The sequence below is a fragment of the Mirounga leonina genome, unplaced genomic scaffold (assembly GCF_011800145.1).
Source record: "Mirounga leonina isolate KUSES-001 unplaced genomic scaffold, KU_Mleo_1.0 Mir_177, whole genome shotgun sequence".
NCBI classification, from domain to species: Eukaryota; Metazoa; Chordata; class Mammalia; order Carnivora; family Phocidae; genus Mirounga; species Mirounga leonina.
In genome coordinates, this window is record NW_023270459.1 from 2,039,671 (window position 1) to 2,062,980 (window position 23,310).

The 23,310-nt window shown below is 52.9% G+C and overlaps 1 protein-coding gene across 3 annotated transcripts in view; it reads right to left on the bottom strand.

The window, feature by feature from the left end:
- The window catches only part of SIPA1L3 (signal induced proliferation associated 1 like 3), a 227,363-nt gene that overhangs the window by 8,312 nt on the left and 195,741 nt on the right, over window positions 1–23,310 (bottom strand). For all 3 annotated transcript variants that reach the window (XM_035023460.1, XM_035023459.1, XM_035023461.1), the window contains 4 exons: window positions 14,712–14,933; window positions 4,448–4,613; window positions 3,382–3,622; window positions 1,091–1,234 (listed from right to left, as the gene is read on the bottom strand). In XM_035023460.1, the coding sequence (XP_034879351.1) occupies window positions 1,091–1,234; window positions 3,382–3,622; window positions 4,448–4,613; window positions 14,712–14,933 (773 nt within the window). The remainder of the gene's footprint in view (window positions 1–1,090; window positions 1,235–3,381; window positions 3,623–4,447; window positions 4,614–14,711; window positions 14,934–23,310) is intronic.

The window sequence follows — 23,310 nt, forward strand, 5'->3', positions numbered from 1 at the left end:
ACCCATGCCGGGCACCTAGCAGTGACGGAGATGGCCCCAGGTCCTGCCCTCCCAGGCCAGTGGGGAATATAGACCCATCACTGGGCAGCAGTGGCCCTGAGTGGGCAGGGCTGGGGGAGCCCAGGGCAGGTGCCTAATCCAGACTAGGGGATATTAGGGAGGGCTTCCTGAAGGAAGGACAGCAAAGCTATTGTCTAAAAGATGGAAAAATGAGCCAGAAGAATATGTTCGGGTTGGTCAGGAATCACCACGGGTCCCACTGTACAGATGAGGAACTGATGCTTAGAAAGATCAAGCTGCTTGCCCAAGGTCACACGGGAAGGAAATGGCAAAGTGCTAGCTGTCCCTCATTATCTGTTTTCCCTTTTTCCGTAAGAACAAATCCCAAACGTTCGTTGGGCATAGGGCCTCATTTCTCAGCCTGCCCTGGAGCCATGAGGTACGGCTCTGTGCAATGCCCTGGCCCACGGCAAGTATGCGTAGGGGGAGTGTCAGGCTTGGGGCTGTGTCCTCTCTCCTGCTGCTCGGAGCTGAACACGGTGGCCTGCGCTCTAGCAACCATCTTGGACCGTGAGGGTGAGGCCCCCTGGAAATGGCAGAGCAGAGGGTGCAAGGAGCCTGTACCCCCTAATGCATTTATGGAACTGCTGCCCAGCCCTAGACCCCCCCCCACCCCAGGAATTTTCACCTGCATAAAACAGGTTTAAGTCATTGTTAATTTGGGTTTCCTGCCGCTTGCAGCCAAAGCAAATCTAAACACAGTTTGGATGATTACAAGTTTGCCCTGTGATGTGATATAAGGTGCCATCTGTTGAGGGCTCGTTCTGTGTCTGACATGTTTTACACACGGTGGCCTTTCATGTAATCCTCACTGCAGCCCCAGGCACGTTCCTGTTCTGCAGATCAGACAGGCAAATACACTTGCCCAGGACTGCACAGTGAGCAAGAGACAGGGCAGGATGTGAACTCTGCTCCCCCTAATTCCGGATCCTGCGTGTGCCCCACTTCAGAGCCCCAAGGCCCTCCATTGATCCTTCTAGGACAAAGCAGCAGGGGAGGGATCGGACCAGGTTGGGTGGAAGGTGCCTACCTTCATAGGCCTTGGCTGCATTCACCAGGCTGGACCACTCAAGGCCAGCAGCCGTGTCAGGCAGGGGCATCATCCCGGGGTCAAGGCGCCGCAGCGGCCGGTCCCGCCCGTCCGCCAGCGAGAGCTCCGAGGCAGAGATGGTGGCTGGGTAGGAAGAGCGGAGAGGGGAGATGGGGGGAGGATGACAACGTGAAGGAAACAAAGACGTTCATCCATTCTGTTTTACTTTCTGGGTAGCTCTATAATGCTATATAATTGTTACAATAGCACATACGATTGAGTAAACACGTTACCATCATCAGAAGATGCCAAATGCTGGCAGGTAAGGGGGTGGGTGTGTCAGGTGTTTATGTGGGTGGGGACGGGATGAGAGGGACAGAGCAGTGGGACGCACAGTCACAGGTGACACGGCTGGACCGTGTGGGGCCTCGTAGGTCAGGAGGACTCTTTTACTGTGAGTGGGATGGAGCCAAAGGCTCCCCTTGGCTGCGTGTGGAGGCCAGACCGTGTGAGGGTGGAGAGCAGGGAGGTGGTGAGGAGGCTGCCGGGGAGAGTGGACCGGCCGGGGTGAGGCTGGGGCAGGGTGGGGGTGGGGGACGGGAACAAGTAGCAGGTCCTGGAGTGATTTTTTACATGCAACCAAAAGTACTTCCAGAAGAGGGGAGGTGAGCGTGGGCCAGAGAGAACGGTGCAGGGTGACTTCAGAGATGGGGAGGCGGGGGTGGGCCACAAGTTTGCTCCTGGAGGTGTGGCGCAGAGGAGGCAAGCCCAGGCCGCAGATAGAAATCCGGGCTGTCAATGTGTGGCCAGTGTCTGGTGGCGGCAGGGTCGCCGTGGGGAGATGGGGCAGAGAAAGAGGCCCCTGAAGGCTCCGGGTGTTGGGAGTGACAGCGACAGCAGCTGCATGTGGGGCCTCAGCTTGCTGCCGCCTCCCAGCTGCCAAAGGGGAGGGGACAGAGAGGTCAGGAGGTGACTCAGGCAGGAAAGGCAGGGCCCGACCATGCTGGGTGCGCTACGGGACCATCACCCCGTAGCCGGGAGGAGGTGTTGTGATGCCCCCCCGTGTTGTGGAGGGGGAAACGGAGGCTCAGAGCGAGACACGCCTGGCTCGCGCTCACACTCGCTGGCAGTGGCCCTTGGCTCTGAACTGCGTGGTCTGACGCTGACCCTGCTCGACGCCCAGCCCCGCCAGGCTTTGGGGTTTAGAAGGTCCCTGTTAATACTCTGTCCTAACCCTGCTCGCCAGTCCCGAGGTGCAAGCCTGACTCACGGTGGGATTAAAATGCTTGCTCCAGACGGAAGAATACCAACAAAATAATAAACGGCTAGTGCTTTTCAGTGCTTCCTGCATAGATCAGGGATTGTGCTAAGTGTCTTCCACTTATTAATGCGTCTGAGTCTCAGTGTAATGTGGTGAGGGGCAGGTTCGCCTTGAGCTGAGCCGGGGACGGAGTGGGAGCAGGCTCTGGGGAGACTCCACCTCAGTGATACGGGACACAGGCTCAGCCAAAACCCCTGGGGTAGACACATCTCTGAAGTCAAGATCTGTCTGCATTGGAGGGTGTTGCGCATGTGTTATTGCAATGGCCCCGGAAAGGCCGGGCAGCACCCCGTAGTCACGCCAGTGACCTGCAATGAAGTGATGATCGCTTGCACCACATGGCCGTCTGGGTTGGGTTCTGCTGCTCAACGAGCCTGGCCCAAAGTTCTGCATCGCTTCTCAGTTTTGGAGCCTTTGGGGTTGTGAATACGGGACTGGAGGGAGCACTGAAGGCAGGACCCACCCCAGCCGGTGCATGGGCTTTGATGGGGGCCGTGTGCACTGTGCCCCCTTCATGGGGGATGCTGGGTAAATAGTTGCTGGGTGAATAAAAGAATGGATGAGTCACACCCTTACACCTTCTCCCTCCAAGCGCTGGCAGACTTGGGGGGAATCAGGTAAGTAAATAAACATTCATGAAACCATCTGCTTGGTGCTGGAGCAGGGGGCTGGGGGAGCAGCTAAGGGAAAGCCCGATCCTCGGGGCCCTCCTGTCTGCAGCCTTCTCTAGCTGACTCCCATCTTTGGGCAGTCCAGACTTCTAGCTAGGTGGCCCCCAGGAGACCCCCTGATGCTCGGCTAATCATCCCCTGCTCTTGTGGGTGATACCGTCAGTACCCCCCAGAAGCTCCGACGCACCCCAGCTCCCCACCTCGGCTGACACCACCACTGGTGACCTCCAGTGTGGTCTGTCTGCCCGCCCCCCAACCCTGGCGAAGCCCCCCGCTGGCCCCAGTGCGCCCGTGCTCACACTTCTTCTCCGGGAAGCCGCTGCCGGCGGCAGGGCCAGTGGTGGGACTGCCGCCGCCGGGCGGGTGGGGGTGCTGGCGGCGGGCGGGCAGCGTGCTGGAGGGGAAGGCGCAGGTGCTGGTGAAGAGCACGTCGCTGGGCAGGCCCGGCTCCAGGCCGGCGGGGTTGGCCAAGCTGGGCTCCCGCCGCCCACTGCACAGACTCTCATCGGACAGTGTCCGCTGCAGGCTCTTCTGCGGTGACTGTTGGAGAGACACGGACGGTCACGCGGCGCAGTCCTGGCCTGGCTCCCGGTCACTGTCCTCACAGGCGTCTTCCCGTCTCGGACAGCTGTGCGTCTTACCCACCCAGCATCTGTTTCTGCCCCTTTCTGCTCAAAGCACCTCAAATTTCCCCTGGGATGCCTCTTCCCCTCCTCCCTCCCCACCTGGCTCTGGCCCTCCAGAGGCCATCGCCACCCTCCTGCTCCAGGGAAGGTTAGGGAAGGCGGTGTGACCGGAGCTGGACTTATGGGATCCAGTCATTGGTGGGGACCACTGGGGACAGCTGGGTCCCACAAGAGTGCGAATAACCAGAAGTAGGTGGGGACAAGAATGGAGAGAAGCAGACAGTGTCGAGGGACTAAGGGAGCCTGATGGTTCCCCTGCCTTTGGGTAACAAGAGCCTGAATTTCCCCTGGAACCCCGCCCCCACTCTTGGTCCACGCAGTTTGGGTGGGTGGAGGCTGCTTCCACCCTGGGCTCCAGGAGAGGGACACGAGAGCCAGTAAGAGCATCCCTTTCCAGTCACGTGAGTTACCCTAGTGCGGAAGGAATCCCCAACCTGCCTGCCGAGGCTGGCTTATACTGTGATTTGGCTCCTGACTAATGTGACGACCTGACTTCTGGCTATGAAGCCACATACACCTACATACAAGTGGGGCTGGCCGCTGCTGCAGGTGCAGGCCATGGGCAGGAGGAGGCCGGAGTGAGCACAGGGAGCTCTGTACTCCTCCCTCGCCCTCCCACGACTACCTGGCCCACCTGATTCTGTGTGTGTGTGTGTGGTGGGGGGCAGCTTCTACATACCCCCGCATCTCTCTCCTGTTCGGGCGCCAGGTTGTCCATGATGATGAGTTTCTTCAGGTCGTCCTCAATGGTGGATTTGTAGTTCTTCCGTGGGGAGCGGAGGTCTCGGAGGGATGCCCTCAACCGTGGCTGCCCGAAGACGTTTTTTGTATTGGTGTCCACCTGCCTGGAATGAGAGGATGAGGGTCAGAGTGGCCTTGCGGAGGCTCACCCTGCTTCTCAAAGTGGTCCTGACCCAAGAAGGCTGGCTGCCTTCGGGGGAAGGGACTGCAGCCTTCTCCCGTTCACCTGCTGGAGGTGAGCCGGAAGAGGGATCAAATTTATTCTCTCCATTCATTCATCCCACAAGATTTCCTGGGAACCTGCCCTGGGCTGTGCCTGTTCCAGGCGGGGGACACAGAGCAGAGAACATGCAGCTGACCTCCAGTCACAGAGACCCACAATTAACAAGTAACTATACAACAGGTGTCCAAGGTCACACAGGCTGTGTGAGTGGAGGAGTCAGGATTCCAGCTGAGGCCACCAGGCCGCAGAGCCCACAGGTGTCACCTCCGAACTTGACTGCCATGTTTATATCACAGACACGGCATAAAAATGATGTATGGGGGGGCGCCTGGGTGGCTCAGTCGGTTAAGTGTCCCACTCCTAACTTCGGCTCAGGTCATGATCTCAGAGTAGTGAGATCGAGCCCCGCATCAGGCTCCACACTCAGCACGGAATCAAGCTTGAGATTCTCTCTCTCCCTCTGCCTCTACCCTCACCCCCCAAATAAATAATAAATAAATAAAATCTTAAAACAAAAAGATGTATAGTGTGTGGGGAGCATAACTACATTTGGTTTAGTAATACTCTTTTAAGTGCAAAGAAAAAGTTCTGGGGAAATTATGAACAGTGGGTACATGACCCCCTGGGAGGTCAGGAATCTTTTTAGGAGTTGGAAAAATGGGACTGTCACTTTTCATCTGATACCCTTCTGAACTGTCTCAATTTATTTTACCATAATTAAGTGCCAGAACAATAATGATGATTTAAAAAACTAGTTTAAAAAAAAGGTGACACCTGGAATTTGTCATTTTGTTAACTCAAGAAAGAAAAAGTCTTTGGACCCAGGAAGAAAGACGATGTCTAGGGCTCCTGAATGTTTTGAAGTTTGCATTTTTTTTTCATTTTCTCAGCTGCCACCTTGGGGTTTTAACAAAAGAAGGAAGAGAGGGTGGCAAATTTTTCCCTGTCAGGTCGTATTCCACCCCAAATTAGAATTCCAGGTCTAGGGTAATTCTGGCTCCATTACAGTACTCTCTGAAGTGTGTTCTTTGGCAAATGAAAAGCTTTAAAGCCAAAAGAGAGAAATACACAGTGAAACAGAGGAAGAGCATACACCCCAATGAGTACATGGTTCCTCCCCTGGGAGCTGGAAGGGGGCTCAGCCCTCCCCCTTCCAAAGGGATTTCACAGTTTTCCAGAATCCCCTGCAAGGAGGAGGGGTGGAGCCTGTGACTCAGTGCAGGGCATGTCCCATGCTGTGCCCACCTTCCCTGAAGAGGGAGCAGGCCGGGACTTCAGCCCGTCTATGGCAAGAAAGGGACACTGTTTATGAGGCTGGCCCTCTGGGAGGGGCACAAAGCCACCCGGGGAACACTTTTTTTTTTTTTTTTAAGATTTTATTTATTTATTTGAGAGAGAGAGAATGAGAGAGAGCACATGAGAGGGGGGAGGGTCAGAGGGAGAAGCAGACTCCCTGCCGAGCAGGGAGCCCGAGGGACTTGATCCAGGGACTCGATCCAGGGACTCCAGGATCATGACCTGAGCTGAAGGCAGTCGCTTAACCAACTGAGCCACCCAGGCGCCCTCCCGCGGAACACTTTCAAACGTGCATGCTCTCGGCCCGAGGGACTCTATCTGCTTCTGGGCATGTGTCCTTCAGAAAGGGCCGTGTGAACCTACGTGTGCCAAGTATATGGGGACACTTAATAGGGTCCTGTCCGTGAAGCAAACACAGAATTGGCCAGCAGGGGAAGAGCGAGGCCCCACGGAATCATGCCATCTAGCTATTAAAGAGAAGTGGAGCTGGTTCACCTAACACAGAAAGAGGTTCTCCCCGGTATGTCACAGGAATAAAGAAGTGGTATATACAGTGTGAAATCATTTTTAGAAAACAAAGCTTACACATAGCCTAGTTTGATGTATTAAAATTTACCAAACTCTCAGCTCCAAAGGAAGGGTACGTTGGGGGATTCGCTTTCCAAAAATGTGCCTCATCACAGCCTGTGAAATCCTTGGCAATCTGCCCCGCCCTGCCTCTGCCCTTCTCTCCTCCCACACAGGCCTCCCAATGTTCCTTTAGCATGCCAGGCACGGTCCTGCCCCAGGGCCTTTGCACTGGCTCTTCTGGCAGCCTGGAGTTGCCCTCCCCAGCATTCCCCATGAATAGCAGCTTCTCATCTATCCAGCTTATCTCAAATGTTGCCTCCTCTGGGAGGCCTCGCCTGACCACTCAAGCTTCTAGTGTCCCCTCCCAGCCCGGGTGTGCTCCATCACCCAATCCTGTGCGCTGCTTCACTGTGCTCATCTCCTGGCAGTTTGTCACAGGCGCTTGTGTGTTTGTGGTCCCACTCTCACCTCATCTGCAGCCTTCTGTTCTGTGTTGGGAACAAGGCCTGCCACATTGCAAGCACTCAGAAGAAGCTGTTCAACGCGAATCACACGGAGCCAACCTTCCTTCTAACCAACCAACCAACCCACCAACCCACTTCCCTACTTATCTCCTTCCTTCCAACCTTCCTCTCTTTCTTTTTTTTAAAAAAACTTAAGTAGGGCGCCTGGGTGGCTCAGTTGATTAAGCGACTGCCTTCGGCTCAGGTCATGATCCTGGAGTCCTGGGATCGAGTCCCGCATCGGGCTCCCTGCTCGGCAGGGAGTCTGCTTCTCCCTCTGGCCCTCCTCCCTCTCATGCTCTCTGTCTCTCATTCTCTCTCTCTCAAATAAATAAATAAAATCTTTAAAAATAAATAAATAAATAAAAAAACTTAAGTAATCTCTACACCCAATGTGGGACTCGAACTCACGACCCTGAGATCAGGAGTCGCATGCTCCTCTGACTGAGCCAGCCAGGCGCCCCTCTTCCTTCCTTTTCTAAGAAGTGTCAATGACGGGCGCCTGGGTGGCTCAGTTGGTTAAGCGACTGCCTTCGGCTCAGGTCATGATCCTGGAGTCCCGGGATCGAGTCCCGCATCGGGCTCCCTGCTCGGCAGGGAGTCTGCTTCTCCCTCTCCCACTCCCCGTTTGTGTTCCCTCTCTCACTGTGTCTTTCTCTGTCAAATAAATAAATAAAATCTTAAAAAAAAAAAAAAAAAAAAGAAGTGTCAATGACTTTTATAAAGCAGGAAAAAGCACAGAGATATTTTAAAAAGTTAAGCCAAAAGAACACAAGTATTTATTTCTTCCCTGTACTGTTTAATTTTGTGTTCATGTGCTAACATTGCCTTCCCAGCTCCCAGGACCTCTGGGAGTCTGATGGGGCATTCGAGATTCTGTGGTGGGAGCCTGGCTCGCCAGGAGACATCCGTACAAGGTCCTGCCCCAACCCCCAAGCCCGCACACATCTCTGCGGCAGGCCTGACTCTCTCACTGCGCCACCAGGCTGTGTCTAAAGGGAATAGAGTACGATGGAATTCAGTTTGGGGCGTCAAATCAATCATTTTTGCTCTTATTTTTTTCTTCTGGAACAATTTCCCGATGTAGTTTCTAAATGGCAAATTCTAAGCAATCATTTAAAAGGGCATTAACTCCAGGTTAACAAAACCAACCAGACTGCGCTTGTACATTCCGACCTGTTTCCTTTTTCTCAAGATCTCGGGTCCCCATGATTGTGAAAACCTAATGACCTGGAGGACAAAAGAGACTGCTCTCTGCCGGTTCAAAAGGATGAGATCACCTTCTCTGTGCTAATATGGTAACTGTCCCCGAGATACGAAGAGGAAAGAGCAAGTGAAAAAGGCAGATGTGCAGAGACGGGGAGCCACACTGGCCAACGGAAGGGGGCGTGAGGGAGGAAGCACGTGGGGTCCCACGGGCTTGTCTCGGTTGGAACACTTTGGGATGGACGCGGAAGAAACGAAGGCCATGGTTGTGCTTGGGGAGGGGGGTGCTGGACGGCTGGGGGCTGGGAAGGGACAGAGGCTGGGTTTGTGCCATGAACCCTCTGGTACTAGTTCGGTTTTTATCCTGGCCAGGGTTTACCTTTCACGAGACAAACGAAGAGCACACCGGAAAGATGTGCCTTCTCTCTGGGGTCTGCCCAACAGCACCAGACATCACCTCTGATTTGCTCGCGTTGCCTGAACTTGGACTTGGCCGTGTTGTGGAATGACACCACTTATAGCAGAAAACAAGGGCAGACAACTTACAAAGGCAGCGCTGCAGTACGGTCCCCCCAGACAACAGCGACTCCTTCTTCCTGTGACAGCAGGGCCTGAGGTGGACGGTGACCGATGGCTCTGACTTGGCTGGGCCTGTCCCCAGCTGACTCTGGGCTCTGGCCTCCAACTGGGGCAGCTCCCTCAGGGCCAAGTTAATTAAGCCAATTAGCACCACTGTCGGCCTCTCTGGGCCGGGGGCTGTGCCAATGTGGCTGGTGAGGACACAGAGCAGGGCTGCACCTCAGGTGGCAGGCGGATATTCCTGGAGGGATGGCTGGGAGAGAGGCCCGTTGGGGAGGGGGGCTGCCCTGTTATGGGGTGGGGATGTTGGGGAGAGGCCTCTCCCCGCCGCTCCTTCCGTGGCTGCACAGAGCTGGACCTGAATCTGAGGAAGGAGCTGGAATGGAAGGTGCCAACCACGAGACACCAGTGCCTGTCAGCCCAGCCAACAGTGACCGGGTGTTTCCCTACGACTCGCTGAAATCCTCACGTCACCTCTGTGCTCACGCGCTCCCTGGCCCCGGTGGCCTTCACACACGGGATCTCCCTTCACTCCCTCGGTGGCGCTGCAGGAGGACGCTTGGGGGGCCTGGGTCCTCAGGTGTGACCCGGGGGCTGGCCCTCCCATCCACCACTCCACACTTAAAGGCAACAGAGACCATTCCTGGAGGAGGCTCTGCTTCCTCCTTGCTGGGCCCAGAGTCTGCGGGGCCAGGGGCCAGTGGGGCCTAAGCACGTGTACCTCACAACAACCCTACGTTGTGTGGCTGACTGGTTTAACACTGAGAGAGAAGTGTAGGGCCATTATCTGGAAGAGCGGTGGCCTGTTCTTGGCTGTGCCTGCCTTGTGAAGGAGGCTTCTCAGGGTGGCCCAGTGACCACTAGCCCATTAGGGGCATCTCCAGCCCTGCAGCCCGGCCGAGACTGGCCCGTTGAGGAGGCGGTGCCCAGGAGGGCTGAGGGCTGCCTGCTCCACCTCCCAACCGGCCGGGCTCCAGCCTGGCCCCTCCTGTCAGAAGGGAAACCTGTGGGCCCAGTCACACCCTCACCTGCTAAGCCCCTGGCAGCTCGAAGGTGGTGCTGGGGCCTCGAATGGATTAACTCACTAAATCCTCACAACCCTGGAGCTAGGGATGGCTGTCATTCCAGGTTAAAGAGAGGGAAGTTGAGGGGCTAAGGTGGGGGTAAGCAGCCAATGGATCTCCATCCTGACCCCCACGCTGTTCTGCCCTCTAATGGCTGGGAGAAGGCAGGCCAATGAATTAATGAGTCCTGGGACAAAGTGGCCAAAATGGGGCTGTCTGGCCATCCCCTGAGGCAGAGGTGCTGGCCTGTCCCTCCCCAAGTGTTGACCAAGGGGCCTGCAGCAGAAGGTCTGGGGGTGGGAGACAGAGCACAGATTCTCTGTTCTTCACTAGCTTACTGTCGTTTGGTCAACTAGAGCATATGCCCCAATACAGAGGAGACTGTCCCCTCCGAGAAATCAGTCCTCAGGAAATAGGAGTCACCGCCCTGGACAGGAGTCCTTCTTGGGTCTTTCATATGATGAGATGCTCTGTTAGTTACCTTGCTGGATACGAATCCTAGCTCTGCCACTTTTGGCTGTGGACCTGGCTATGTACTTCTAACTGTGCCTCAGTTTCCTCATCTGGAAATGGGGGTAAGAACAGGATCCCTCTAGTGGGGTTGCTGGAGGATCACTGGGGCCAGGTCTGTATAGCCCCAGCCAAGCAGTCTGGCGGAAAGGGAGCACCCCTGTGCTGGATGAGGCCATTAGCATTTCTCCGTGGGATGTGTTAGACGTCCCTGACTGGTATCAATGACAAGGGAAGCAAAGAAAGTAGACAGATTTGGGAATTACTTCTGGTAGGGGTGGGGAATAAGGTCATAATATGTGGTGACCCTGGGGGACAAATCACAAAACCAACAAGCGCAATATTTGCAGTGATTAACCTTAACTAACCAAGTGAATCTGGGTAAGTGACATAACCATTCTGTACCTCAATTTTTCTTTTCTTTTTTTTTTTTAAAGATTTTATTTATTTATTTGAGACAGAATGAGAGAGAGAGAGAGAGCACGTGAGAGGGGGGAGGGTCAGAGGGAGAAGCAGGCTCCCTGCCGAGCAGGAAGCCCGATGCGGGACTCGATCCCAGGGACTCCAGGATCATGATCTGAGCCGAAGGCAGTCGCTTAACCAACTGAGCCACCCAGGCGCCCCTCTTTTTTTTTTTTTAAGATTTTATTTATTTATTTATTTGACAGAGACACAGCGAGAGAGGGAACACAAGCAGGGGGAGCGGGAGAGGGAGAAGCAGGCTTCCCGCTGAGCAGGGAGCACGATGTGGGGCTTGATCCCAGGACCCTGAGATCATGACCTGAGCCGAAGGCAGACACTTAACCGACTGAGCCACTCAGGCGCCCCTGTACCTCAATTTTTCTTATCTGGAAAATGGGAGGCAAAGTACTTGCATCTCCTTGTTCTATAGCGAGGATTAAATGAGTCAATGTAGGTGAAGGGCTTATAAAAGGACTTCGTAAAGTAGGGATTAATATACGTAGGTAAATAAGTTATGCAAATGAGCTCCTGTGCCTTGGGATAAAATTTCAGTGACAGCTTCATATACGGAAAAAAAAAAAGTATGTTTAACCTCAAATAATTTAGCTTGAAGATGATGTTTTTGGAAAACTAGGTTAGGTGACTCAGAAGGATCTTTTAACAATGAAAAAGACACTATCTCCAAAATGCTCATAGAGAGTCTGAATAAAACAGCTTTATGAAATGGGAGTATGTGGACAAAAGCAATTCTAAATTAACATATTATCTTCCACATGTGCTTTAAAAAATGTATCTATATGGGGCGCCTGGCTGACTCAGTGATTCTTGATCTTGGGGCTGTGAGTTCGAGCCCCATGTCGGGAGCAGATATTACTTAAAAATACAATCTTTAAAAAAACGTATCTATAACTAAATTATTGAATATTATAAGCAGCCATGAAACTATTTTATGTGTGGTCCTAAATATTTTATTATATTTATATATTGATATATTTTATATATTTAGTTTACATGTTTATACAAACATACACATCCAGGAGTGCCTTGATGGCTCAGGCAGTTAAGCGGCTGCCTTTGGCTGAGGTCATGTTCCTGGGGTCCTGGGATTGAGCCCTGTGTGTATGTGTGTTGGGGGGGTGTCCCTGCTCAGCGGAGAGTCTGCTTCTCCCCCTGCCCCTCCCCCTGCTCATGCTCCTCTCTCAAATAAATAAAATCTTTAAAACAAACATACATACACACCTATAAAAAGTCTTGTTTGAATTCTTATCATGGGGAAAAGGGGTTTTTTGTTTGTTTAGGGTTATTATATGTCCAGGCATATTTTCTGAGCACGTACTATGTACTGGGCCTTGGGTGGGGCTCACAGTATCTCTGCTCCCCCAGAATTCTCAGTTCACTGTGGGGGACAGAGGAGGCAAGCCGCTAGGAAAAGGGTCTGACGTGCCCTGGGACAGGTGCTGGGGCAGGGAAGAAGCATGCAGTCAGTGGAAGGTGAGCCCAGTGTGGGCTTGAATGAGCTTCCCCAAGGACGATGGCATGTCTGTGTTAAGACCTGAGAGGTGGTGTTATGGGTCCCTTCCAAAAACATGTTGAAGTACGAACCCCAAGTATCTGAGTGTGACCTTATTTGGAAATAGGGTCTTTACAGAGGTAACCAAAGCAAACTGAGGCCATTAGGATGGACCCGAATCCACTGACTGGTGTCCTTATAAAAAGTGGAGATGTCAACACAGAGACACACATGTAGGGAGGATGCCGTGTGAAGATGAAGGCAGAGAATGGGCAGATGCATCTACAGGCCAAGGAATCACCCGCCGCTGGGAGAGTGGCCAGAACAGATCCCCCTTCACAGCCCTCAAAAGGAACCAACCCCACCAACACCATGATCTCAGAAGTCTGACCTCCAGAACTGTGACACACTGGGTCTAGCGCGCACCCGGGGGAAGGACGGCCAGGTCAGCTGCCACGTGGAAGAGCCTAACGGGGCCTGCAGGGCTTGCCCCTCTGGCCACCCTAAAAAGTGGGGGCCTTGCAGATCTCACGGGGTTGTATGGCAGCGAGATCAAAACGAGATGCATGACTCATGCGTTCACCGAAGGAGCACCCAGAATGCCAGGCAGCTTGCAGGTGTCTTGTCACTAAGACAGCGGTGCCTGCTTTCAGGGGAACAGAGAAAGTGACAGGGTGACGGCGGGGGTACATACAGCTGGGAAGGCCCATCTGAGGAGGTGGCATCGGACCAAGCCCCTGCCCCGAGATGGCTGCAAGATCTGGGAGAACACTCAGGCCATTAGAGAACCCCTACATTGGCCCCGAGCTTGGCCTGGCCTTGGCAAGCAGGAGGAACAGCGGAGGCCGGTGTAGTAGAGAGAGCGAGGGGCAACGCGGGAGGAGGGGAGGGCAGGGGGAGAGGAGGCCGATTGTGCAGGGTCTGGGCAGGAGTGTGGGCATAGCACACGCCACACAAACACCTGGTACCATCGGTGTGCTTGGATCATCCATCCCCGGAGTGGGGGAAGCCGCTGGAGGTTCCGATCAGGAGAGCAGAGGCTCAGAGCCTGGGGCTGCCACTGATGTTTGTGAACTGGATTCTTGGTGTGAGCTCCCCAGGCTCGCCTGCCGACATCTGCAGGGACCAGTTTCTCTCTCCTGACACCTTTCTCCTTCTGAGCTCTGTCACCCCTACATCTGAAGGGCCCATTCAGGTCATGAAAGACGTTACAGAGAACCGGATGGAGGAGGGCAGAATCCCCCTCCCCCGGAACCAGCTCTATCCCTTACCGGCTGCTGTGCCTTATCTGTAAAATGGGGTGAGTAACAGGTCCACCTCACGGACCTGTTGTGAGGATTCAGGGAATTAATTCACATCTACAGGAGCTAAGAACCGAGACTGGTATACAGTGAGTACTCAGTAAATACAAGATACCATATTCTCCTAACGTGAAACAGAAATCCTTCCCTAATGCATATTCCTCTCCTCTCTTTTGCCTCTCTGCACTCAAACGAGCGGAGCACACAGTTTCCCTCCAATTCTGCCCTCCCCTTCTCTCCTGCACCCTTGAGGGACCTCCATGAGGCTCACAGCCCGTCAAGCTTGGGCTCCCGGGACACACGCTCGCCTGGGCCCCTCCTTATACTCTCTGGACACTGAGGGCTCTCTGGTCCCGTCCTGCAACTCCCCCTCCTCTCTACCCACACTCCTGGCCTTGGGTGTGCCTCCAGCCTCGTGCCTCTGTGCTGACAACACCCCAACTGCCCTCTCTAGCCTGACCCTCTCCCCTCAGCTCCAGACTCCGGACCCAGCCGCCTCCTTCATGGCTTCTGTGCCTCGTGAACGCAACTCACCCGGGCCTGAGCTCGGGGGCTCTTCCCCAACCAAGCCTGCTCCTCGCTCAGTCCCCATCTCAGCTCAAGGCCAGTCTGCCCTTCCGGTTATGGGACCTGGGGTGTTCTTCAACCTCACCCTTCCCCGCAGCCCACATTCGGTCTGCCAGCCAACCCCGGCTGCTCCCGTTTAAGCATATCCATCCTGAAGCCAGCCCCCCTCCTCCTTGGCCTCCATCCTGCTCCGCCTCCCCCAGACCCCATCTCTGGCACGGCAGCTCCTTGGAAGCCGTGCCCCTCAGGCCGCCAAGGGACGCTCTGACCTCCCAACTAAGGGTGTTCTGTCCACAGCTGTACCCATGGCACCCTGCCGAATGAGCCAGTGAGGGGTCACCAACCCCGCCCCGTGCCCAGAGACGCCTGGCTCGGTTCCTGCAGCACCTCGCTGGGGGTCTGAGCACTTACTTCTTTGGGTCGGTGAAGGGGAGCGGCCGTGGCGGGGGCTCATCTGTCCTCTTCCATCCCGCCGGGTGCTTACTGTGTACGGGCTGCTTGGAGAAGAAGGACTTGGGGACAGAGGCGGAGAGCTGGAAGGGGCTGGACTGCGCCAGCTGTGAGGGTCGAGGAGTCTCTGTGCTGGCAGTTTTGTAAACCTGAGCGGGGTAACCAGCCCGCGAGCTCACGTCACTGCAGAGTAAAAACAAGAGAAACAGTTGAATCCATTCCCCGTTTCCCCAAAGCGATCTGTTTAAATTTACTCTTGGGAAACAACAAAGTTCCTTCACACAACAGAGATACAAATACACGGCCCCCAGTCCCACCCCAGGAATGCCCTCTATGCCTCTGTGCGAATCTACAAAAGTCACCATCTGTGGGTGGACACACCCCGAGATTCCCTATCTCCTGGGCACAGCCTACGTAGCTGAAGGTGGGGGTCCTACCTGCTCGTCTCTAGAGAGATCCATGGTTTACAGTTTGCTCGCTCTCTCGCTCGCTTACACTTTCTTCCTCTCCCTCTCTCTCTCTCCCTTTTCCTATGCATTACAAATATACACCTGAATACGATCAGGGAGGCAGGAACTTTTTTGGTGGGGGGAGGAGGAAAATTTTATGTTGTTATGGGATCGCATTAATATATTGTTCTGTAAGTTTTTTTTTTTTTTCCTTAAAATAGAGCTTGCCAAGGAGCCCTTTCATTCAAATACTTTGGAGTACCTGCTATACATCAGACAACGTTCCTGCTGATCTAATCTAAAACCACAGCTCATTATCCCAAATGCTTGATTCCCATGGAATTCGTGCTACAATGAACCTCATGCTGCTAACCAGAACCCAACAGTCGGGGACCCAGCTGTTTACTCCCCTAGACAAAGTGACTTTTTGAAACTTTTAAATAAAATTCCAATTCCACTTCAAGTGAGAGGCATTTAATGAGAAAATTGATGCCTTTGGGGTTTAAGTCAATAAATGCTTTTTGATGGTCAATTTAACAATAGGAAGGGGTGGGACTTTTGACTATGATCAAATGAGGAGACCGGCAGATCCTCTCCCCCAAAGCACAAGATTGACAAAACAACCATTTCGGCACTCTGGCCATTGACCAAGGGCACACGACAATCTGAGAGTCATCGATGCTTGAAAAGCCGCTGCACATCAGATGAGAAAAGAGGGAATCTGTGGCATTTTGGCTGGGGCTCCTGCCATCCTCCTGCCCAGCTCAATGCCTAAGGACCTTCCTGCCATACCAAAATCTTTGGGACAGCGTCAAGCATACGGACATGTGTGCACCGAGAGTTCTGGAAGGAGAGGAGAGAAAAGGGCAGAAGAACAATTTAAAGAAACAATGGCTGAACACTCCCCACATTTGATGAAAAAAATTCACCTACACAGCTAAGAAGCTCCCCAAGCCCTAAGTATGGTAACTACAAAGACATTCATATCCAGAAAAACAGCTCAAAGTCAAACAGTGAGATAAAAACCTTGAAAACCTCAAGAGAAAAAGGATTCATCACATACAGAGAAGCATCAATATAATTAACTGCTGACTTCGTATCTGAAACAATGGTATGGAATATTTTCAAAGTGCAGAAAGAAACAAACCACCAGCCAAGAATTCTGTATCGAGCAAAACTATATCCTTCACATATGAAGGTAAAATAAAAATATTCCCTGATAAACACACGGAGAAATTGATTGCCTGCTCATCTGCCTGGTAAATTAATAAAAGAAGTCCTCAGGCTGAAAGACAGTGACTCCAGGGGCACCGGGCTGGCTCAGTCCACGGAGAGAGCGACTCTTGATCTCAGGTTGCAGGTTCAAGCCCCACATTGGGTGTAGAGATTACTTAAAAATAAAATCTTTTTTATTTTTTTTAAATTTTATTTTATTATTTTTTAAGGATTTTGTTTATTTATTTGACAGAGAGAGACACAGCAAGAGAAGGAACACAAGCAGGGGGCAGAGGGAGGGGGAGAAGCGGGCCTCCCGCCGAGCAGGGAGCCCAACACGGGGCTCGATCCCAGGACCCTGGGATCATGACCTGAGCCGAGGGCAGATGCTTAACGACTGAGCCACCCAGGCGCCACCAAAATAAAATCTTTTTAAAGAAAGATTTTAAATATTTACTTGAGAGACAGAGCAAGCTAAAGGGAGGGGGAGGAGAGGCAGTGGGAGAGGGAGAAGCAGACTCCCCGATGAGCAGGGAGCCAGGACCCTGGGATCATGACCTGAGCTGAAGGCAGCCGCTTAACCAACTGAGACACCCAGGCGCCCCTAAAAATAAAATCTTAAAAAAAGAAGAAGAAAGAAGAAAATGACTCCGGATGGTGACCTGAATCTATACGGAGAAATGAAAGGTCCAAGACGGTAAATTTGTGGGTTAGAATAAGACTATAGATTTATGTTTCCTTATTTCTTCTCTAATTTCCTTAAAGACATAAGATTGTAAAAGGCAGTAAGAACAGCACTATATTGTTCGGCTTGTAACATATTCGAATGTAATAAAATGACAAAAAATAGCACAAAGGATGGGGAAGGGAATGTGGCTATACTGAGACAAGTTTCTTTCTTTAAAATTAAAAAAAAAAAAAAATTCTTTTTGAGAGGTAGGGGAGGGGGCAGAGGGAGAGAGAGAAACCCAAGCAGGCTCCATGCTCAGCAGGGAGCCCAAAGTGGGGGCCTGATCTCATGATCCTGAGCTGGAATCAAGAGTTGGATGCTTAACCAACTGAGCCCCCCCAGGCGCCTCTGGAGAAAAGTTTCTATATTTTACTGGAATTAGGTTACTAGATCTAAATTACACTGTTAAGATGCATATTGTAACTAAAAAAATATGGTCAAAAAATCAAGAGGAATCCAAACAGTACACTAAATTTATTTAATACAAAAGGTGGCAGTAAAGGAAGAACAGAGCAGAGCCCTGGGTGGCTCAGTTGGTTAAGCGTCTGATTCTTGATTTTGGCTCAGGTCATGATCTCAGGGTCATGAGATTGAGCCCTGTGTCATGCTCAGCGTGGAATCAGCTTGAGATTCTCTCTCTCCCTTTGCCCCTCCCCCTGCTCTCACTTTCTCTCTCAAATAAATAAAATCTTAAAAAAAAAAAAAGGAAGAACAGAGCAAGAAGAGAGTAACCATATGGAAAATAGCAAAATGGGGAATGTAAATTCAATTGTTATCAACGATTTCTCTAAATGTGAATGTTTCAACACCCAAAGACAGAAGATTGTCAGACTGGATTAAAAGAAGCAAGCTCTGACTAGATATGCTTTCTAAGATTTAGCAACATCTATTAATGGGGCCACGGTTACAACCTGGCGGGGGGGATGCCCAGGGAGCCAGGGAGCGTATAACACGAGGAACGGACCTCAGGGTGATCAGGAGGCCTCCCCAGGGAGGCAACGGCAGCTGAGCCAAGAACTGAAGGATGAGTAGCATTGGTCTAACATCTGACCTCCCAGAAATCTGTGCCACAGAAAAGCCTGCACAAGTACTTGTGGGCACATACAAGGATGGTCACCGTAGTGCTGTGTGTAATCAGGTAAGTTAGGGGCGCCTGGCTGGTTTGGTAGGAGGAGTATGTGACTCTTGATCTCAGGGCAATGGGTTTGAGTCCCATGTTGGCTGTAGAGATTATTTAAGACAATAAATAAAAACTTAAAAGAAAAGAAAGAAAGAAAGGAAGTTAGACCTGGCCTGGGTGTCTTTTAACAGGGGATTAATAGATGTTCCAAGCACACCCTGATGATCAAAAATGATGCAGCCAGTTCGGGGCGCCTGGGTGGCTAGTTGGTTAAGCGACTACCCTCAGCTCAGGTCATGATCCCAGGATGCTGGGATGGAGCCCCGCACCTCTCTGGCAGGCTCCGTGCAGTGTTCAGCAGGGAGTCTGCTTCTCCCTCTCCCTCTGCCCCTCCCCTGGTTCGTGCACTCTCTCAATTAAATAAAATCTTTTAAAAAAACTGAAACAAAATGATGCAGCCAGTTCAAAGAATAAGGTAGGTTTCTTATAAACAAGGACAGATGTTTGAGTGGAAACAGGCAGGGAAAAAGGCATGACTCTGCTCTTTCTTTTTATATATGCACATAGAGTGTAGGATTATTGGTTTTTTTTTGTTTTGTCTTTCTTACAACCGTAGTTTTTTTTTTCTTCCCCAACTGTGGGTCATTAAACCATTTTACTGGCTCTTGACCATTATTAAGGGGAGAAAAAACACCCAAGCCTGACAGATAGGAATAAAAAACATCGGTGTACAGGATGTGAGGTAAGTTAAGGATAATCAGCGTTTTGTGAAACTTCATTCTGGATGTCTGTGCGGGATTGTAACGTAAAGTGCTTCCCCCGTTTTGGGTAACGGTCAAAAATGCTTGAAAGAACTGGGCTGGTGCAGGTCTGGAGGAAAATCTCTGGGGAAGTGTGCACAGACTGGTGATCTCTGGAGGGAGTAATGAGGGGAACATGGGCAGAATACAAGTCCAATGAAACCATACCGGTGGTACAGGGGAAAAAGGCAGTGTACCTGACACCTTAGTCTCCCTGCTTGAGGCAACTGAGACCCATCCTTTCTTCAGCAGACAGCCTGGGCACACACAGCACACGGGTGTGAGAGGGAGTGTGTATGGTTCCCACTTTTTTTTTTTTTAAGATTTTATTTATCTATTTGAGAGAGAGGGAGAGCGCTTGCACAAGCAGGGGGAGCAGCAGGGGGAGGGAGAGGGAGAAGCAGAGCAGGGAGCGGGATGCAGGTGGGGCTCAATCCTGGACCCCCAGGATCATGACCTGAGCCACCCAGGCGCCCCTCCCGCTTTTCTTTGTAAAATAAATGGCCGCGTATGGTAAGCTTGCTGCGCACCCTGCTCTCCCCGTAACAATATATTCTGTAGATCTGTCCGTGTCAGTCCACACAAGCCCCCTCTCTTTAATGGCCACAGGGGGTCCACTCTATGAATCTATCGCTAGTGATTTTAACCTTTTTACATTTCTCTACTTGGCCATCAGGCACGTTCATTCAGCTTTCGTGAGCTGAAAAAACAAGAGATGATTAAAGAAGGAAGGAGAAAAGATGAATGCCCTTTGCCTCTACCAGCAGGCTCCATCCACTGCCTCCTTCGAGATGCGCTGGACCCTCCTCAGGCCCTGCCCGCAGACACTGTGGGTGTCGGCCTGATCCCCCCTCAACCTGTAAACAGAGGCTGATTTTACTCATCCCTTGCTTGAGGGAGGTGACCTGACACCACCCAGCCCAGGGGGCAAGTCCTGACTGGGTGAGGTCACTTGCTGGGAGGGGTATGGGTGGGTCTGTAACCTATTTCTGGCCAGTGAGATGTCAGGGAGTGCGTCTATGGGTTGTCTGCTGGGTGATTTCTGGGGAAGCTTTCTTCGCTAACAAAAAACACTTGCAGAAAACATCACGTTCTCCTCCATTGGACACCGTGACTACCTGGGTGAAGGACTGCCACCTTGAGATGGAGGGGAACCAGCCTGTAGGCTGATGGAGGCAGGACACAAAACAGAGAAAGAACTTAGGTCTTTGAGTCAATACATTACCCAGTCCCGGGGCCCTCCCTAACTTGGCACTTCATTCCGTGAGAGAACAGACTTGCTTCAGCTGAGCTGGGCTTTTCTGTTACTTGTAGCCAAAGGCATGCCCATGACTGTGTCCCTATCTTCAACTTCTCCAAGACTCAGGAGTAGATGGTCCTTCGCACACAGTATGGCCTCAACACAGAACGATCCCCCGGGATATGCTGTGTCTCTCGACCCAGCCCTGAGGTGGGCGCCCCTTCCCACACATCCGTGGACCATGAGCCCAGGTACCCAGTCCGGGGTGGAGTTTTTAACCCCACCTACCGATCCCTTTCTGAAGCACCGACATGGACAGATGCCTTCCCCGGGCCTCAGCCAGGACTTGAAAAACAAGGCAGCACCATGCGGTGGACGAGAACGCGGGCTGCACCGCTCACCTCACCCTGGGGTTCCAACCCCAGCTCTGAGCGACACACTGCGACCTTAGCTAGGCTCCCTTCCCCTCAGTGAGCCTGTCCCCTCCTCCGAGAAACGAGGGACCAGCAGCACCACCGCCGGAGGTCATGTGTGCAAAGTTGTGAATGGATGTGGTGCACTCCGACCCCACCTGCACCCGGAGAGGCGACGCGCTTATCTGTGTTGTCTCAGGGAGCACTTAGGATTCTGTGCGAGGAAAAGCTTTTGTGGCTTCCGAAAAAAGCTGAAAAAACCATGGGCTGGCTGGAGAAGCCAGATCTACACGCACACGTTCAACACTCCAGTCTTGGTGGGTGGCCCCGGGTGGGCGACAAGCCTTTGGGAGGGAGGGACGGTGCTGGCTATGCGGAGCCCGTGAGCATGGAGCGACCCTGCACTAAGCATCTTCCAGGCGTCCCTTCATTAATCGTCCTGGCAACCCCACAAGGCAGGAGCTACACCAGCCCCAGGTTTCAAGTGGGAAAACTGAGGCCCGGAGAGATGAAATAACTTGCCTTGAGTGATGCAGCTGGTAGGGGATGGAGCCAGGATGCAAACCCAGTCTGGCTCAAGAGACCCTGCTTTTAACCACGAGCCTGTACTTTCAAGGACAACGGCAGTCACGATAAATACGTGGTAAGTGCAAACGAAACCTAGCAGCAGGGGGATATTTTTGGACCCAGCGCCGTCTCAGGCCCCGTGCGAAGTACTTTAAATGCATGATGTTGGTTCATTCTGGCAGCCAGAGACCACAGATCCTATTATTAACCCCATCTTACAGATGAGAAAATTGAGCCTCAGAGAAACTAAGGAGCCTTGTCGGAGATCACAGAGTTGGGACAGCTGTGGAGCTGTTATCTGGACACTGGTAGTCTGAGGCCAGAGTCCCGGAAATAACACTGCTCCCCACCATACCCCTCACTGCTTGGCCTTAACTGCTGGACCAACCTTGCCCTCTCGGCCTGGTGTCTGGCATGGCCTTGAGCGTTGAACCAGTCCCTGCCTGTGGCTGGAGTTATGCTCCAGGGTAGGACATGGGGTCAAACTGATGCAGAATCCAATCAGTGCTCATCACCTCCACCCCATGCCCATCACGGCAGCAACCTCCTCCTGCCCACCCCCCACCACACGCAGCCAGAGGGAGCCTGTGAACACCTGAGTCGGATCACAGCCCTCTTCTGCCCAGGACTCTCTGTGGCTCCGCCTAACTCAGGGTAGAGTCAGAGTCCTCCCCTCTGCCCAGGAGGCCCCACGCCACCTGGCCAGCCCCCTCTGCCCTCAACTCCTCCCACTCACCAGGTTCCAGCCGGGGAAACTCTTTCCAGCTAGAAACATTTTGGCCTTGGGGCCTTTGCACTGCTCCCCACTTTCTTTGAGAGAGCTTGGGCTCCGTGCCCAGACTGACTGTGACTCTCCAAGTGGGTCTCTGTCATGCGTGACCCCGGTGGATCCTGAGGCCCTCGCATTGCCTTTAAGGGTCGTGTCCCCAGAACGGTACCACGGGGACTCCCTCCCAGCCTAGCCTGGGGAAGCAAAACCACGTGCTTCCTGCCTGGCCGTGGCAGCTCCCCGTGGAGCCGAGGGCCTCTGAGTGCCCCTTACAGCTCTGACAAATTGCTCTGGAAACCTAGGGAGCTTTGGAGTGCGTGCTGCCTCAGGAGAGGGCGGGGGGCCAGGTGGCTGCCCGCCTGGGATCACTCGGCCCACTGCGGTGCCCACAGCGGGTGCTGACGCCTGGCCGTGTGCCTGGAAGCTGGGCTCCCATGACGAACGTCTGGGGAGAGCGTCTGCAAAGTCCCTGAAATCATCGATGGGCACAAGCCGCTACAGGCCTCCGTGGCAGGGCTGCAGCACAGGGAGGGAGGGGGCGGGTGTCTCCCTGTTCGGGCACGGCCTGACCCATCCCTCTCCTGGCAGTTCCCGAGTTTTGCGGGTAACTCAATTCCTTCCATCCTTCAAATTGTCCAGAGTAATCTTTTTCAAACCTAAGTCAGATCATGCATTCGCACTCCTCCCATGGCTCCCAACGTCCCTCAGAGCCAAGCCAAATCCCAGCGGCTGACCGTGGTTGGTAAGCCTCCCAGAACCGGGCTCTGGCCTACCCTGCAAAACCGACCTCCTGCCACTCTCCCCCCTTTGCCCTGTCTGCTCCCCCCCTCTCTGGCCACCTGACCATTTCTTAAGCACTGCAGATGAGTTCACCTTCAGGGTCATGGCATTTGCTGTTTCCTCTACCCAGGTCAATCCCTTACCAACTCCTCCGAGAGGCCTTCCCGGCTCTCCGTCCTGTTGGGTTTTTCTCCCCAGACCTTACCAGCCCCCGGCATAGTGAGATCACGTGGTTGCTCAGTTGTCAGTCTGTCTTGCTCTCTCTCCGGGAGAATGTCAGCTCCACAAGAGAAACACCTCTGTTCCCTGCCACGTCACCATGTTTGGAAGTCGCCGGCACACAGTGGGTGCTTTAGTGATAAGAATAACCTTCCTCTCGGGCTGGGCCTGCCCCGCTCTCCTCTTCTTAAGAACCTCACCACTCCCTGTCTACAGCAGCCTCCTGACTCTCAGCTCGCTGCCATCATCCCAGACCTG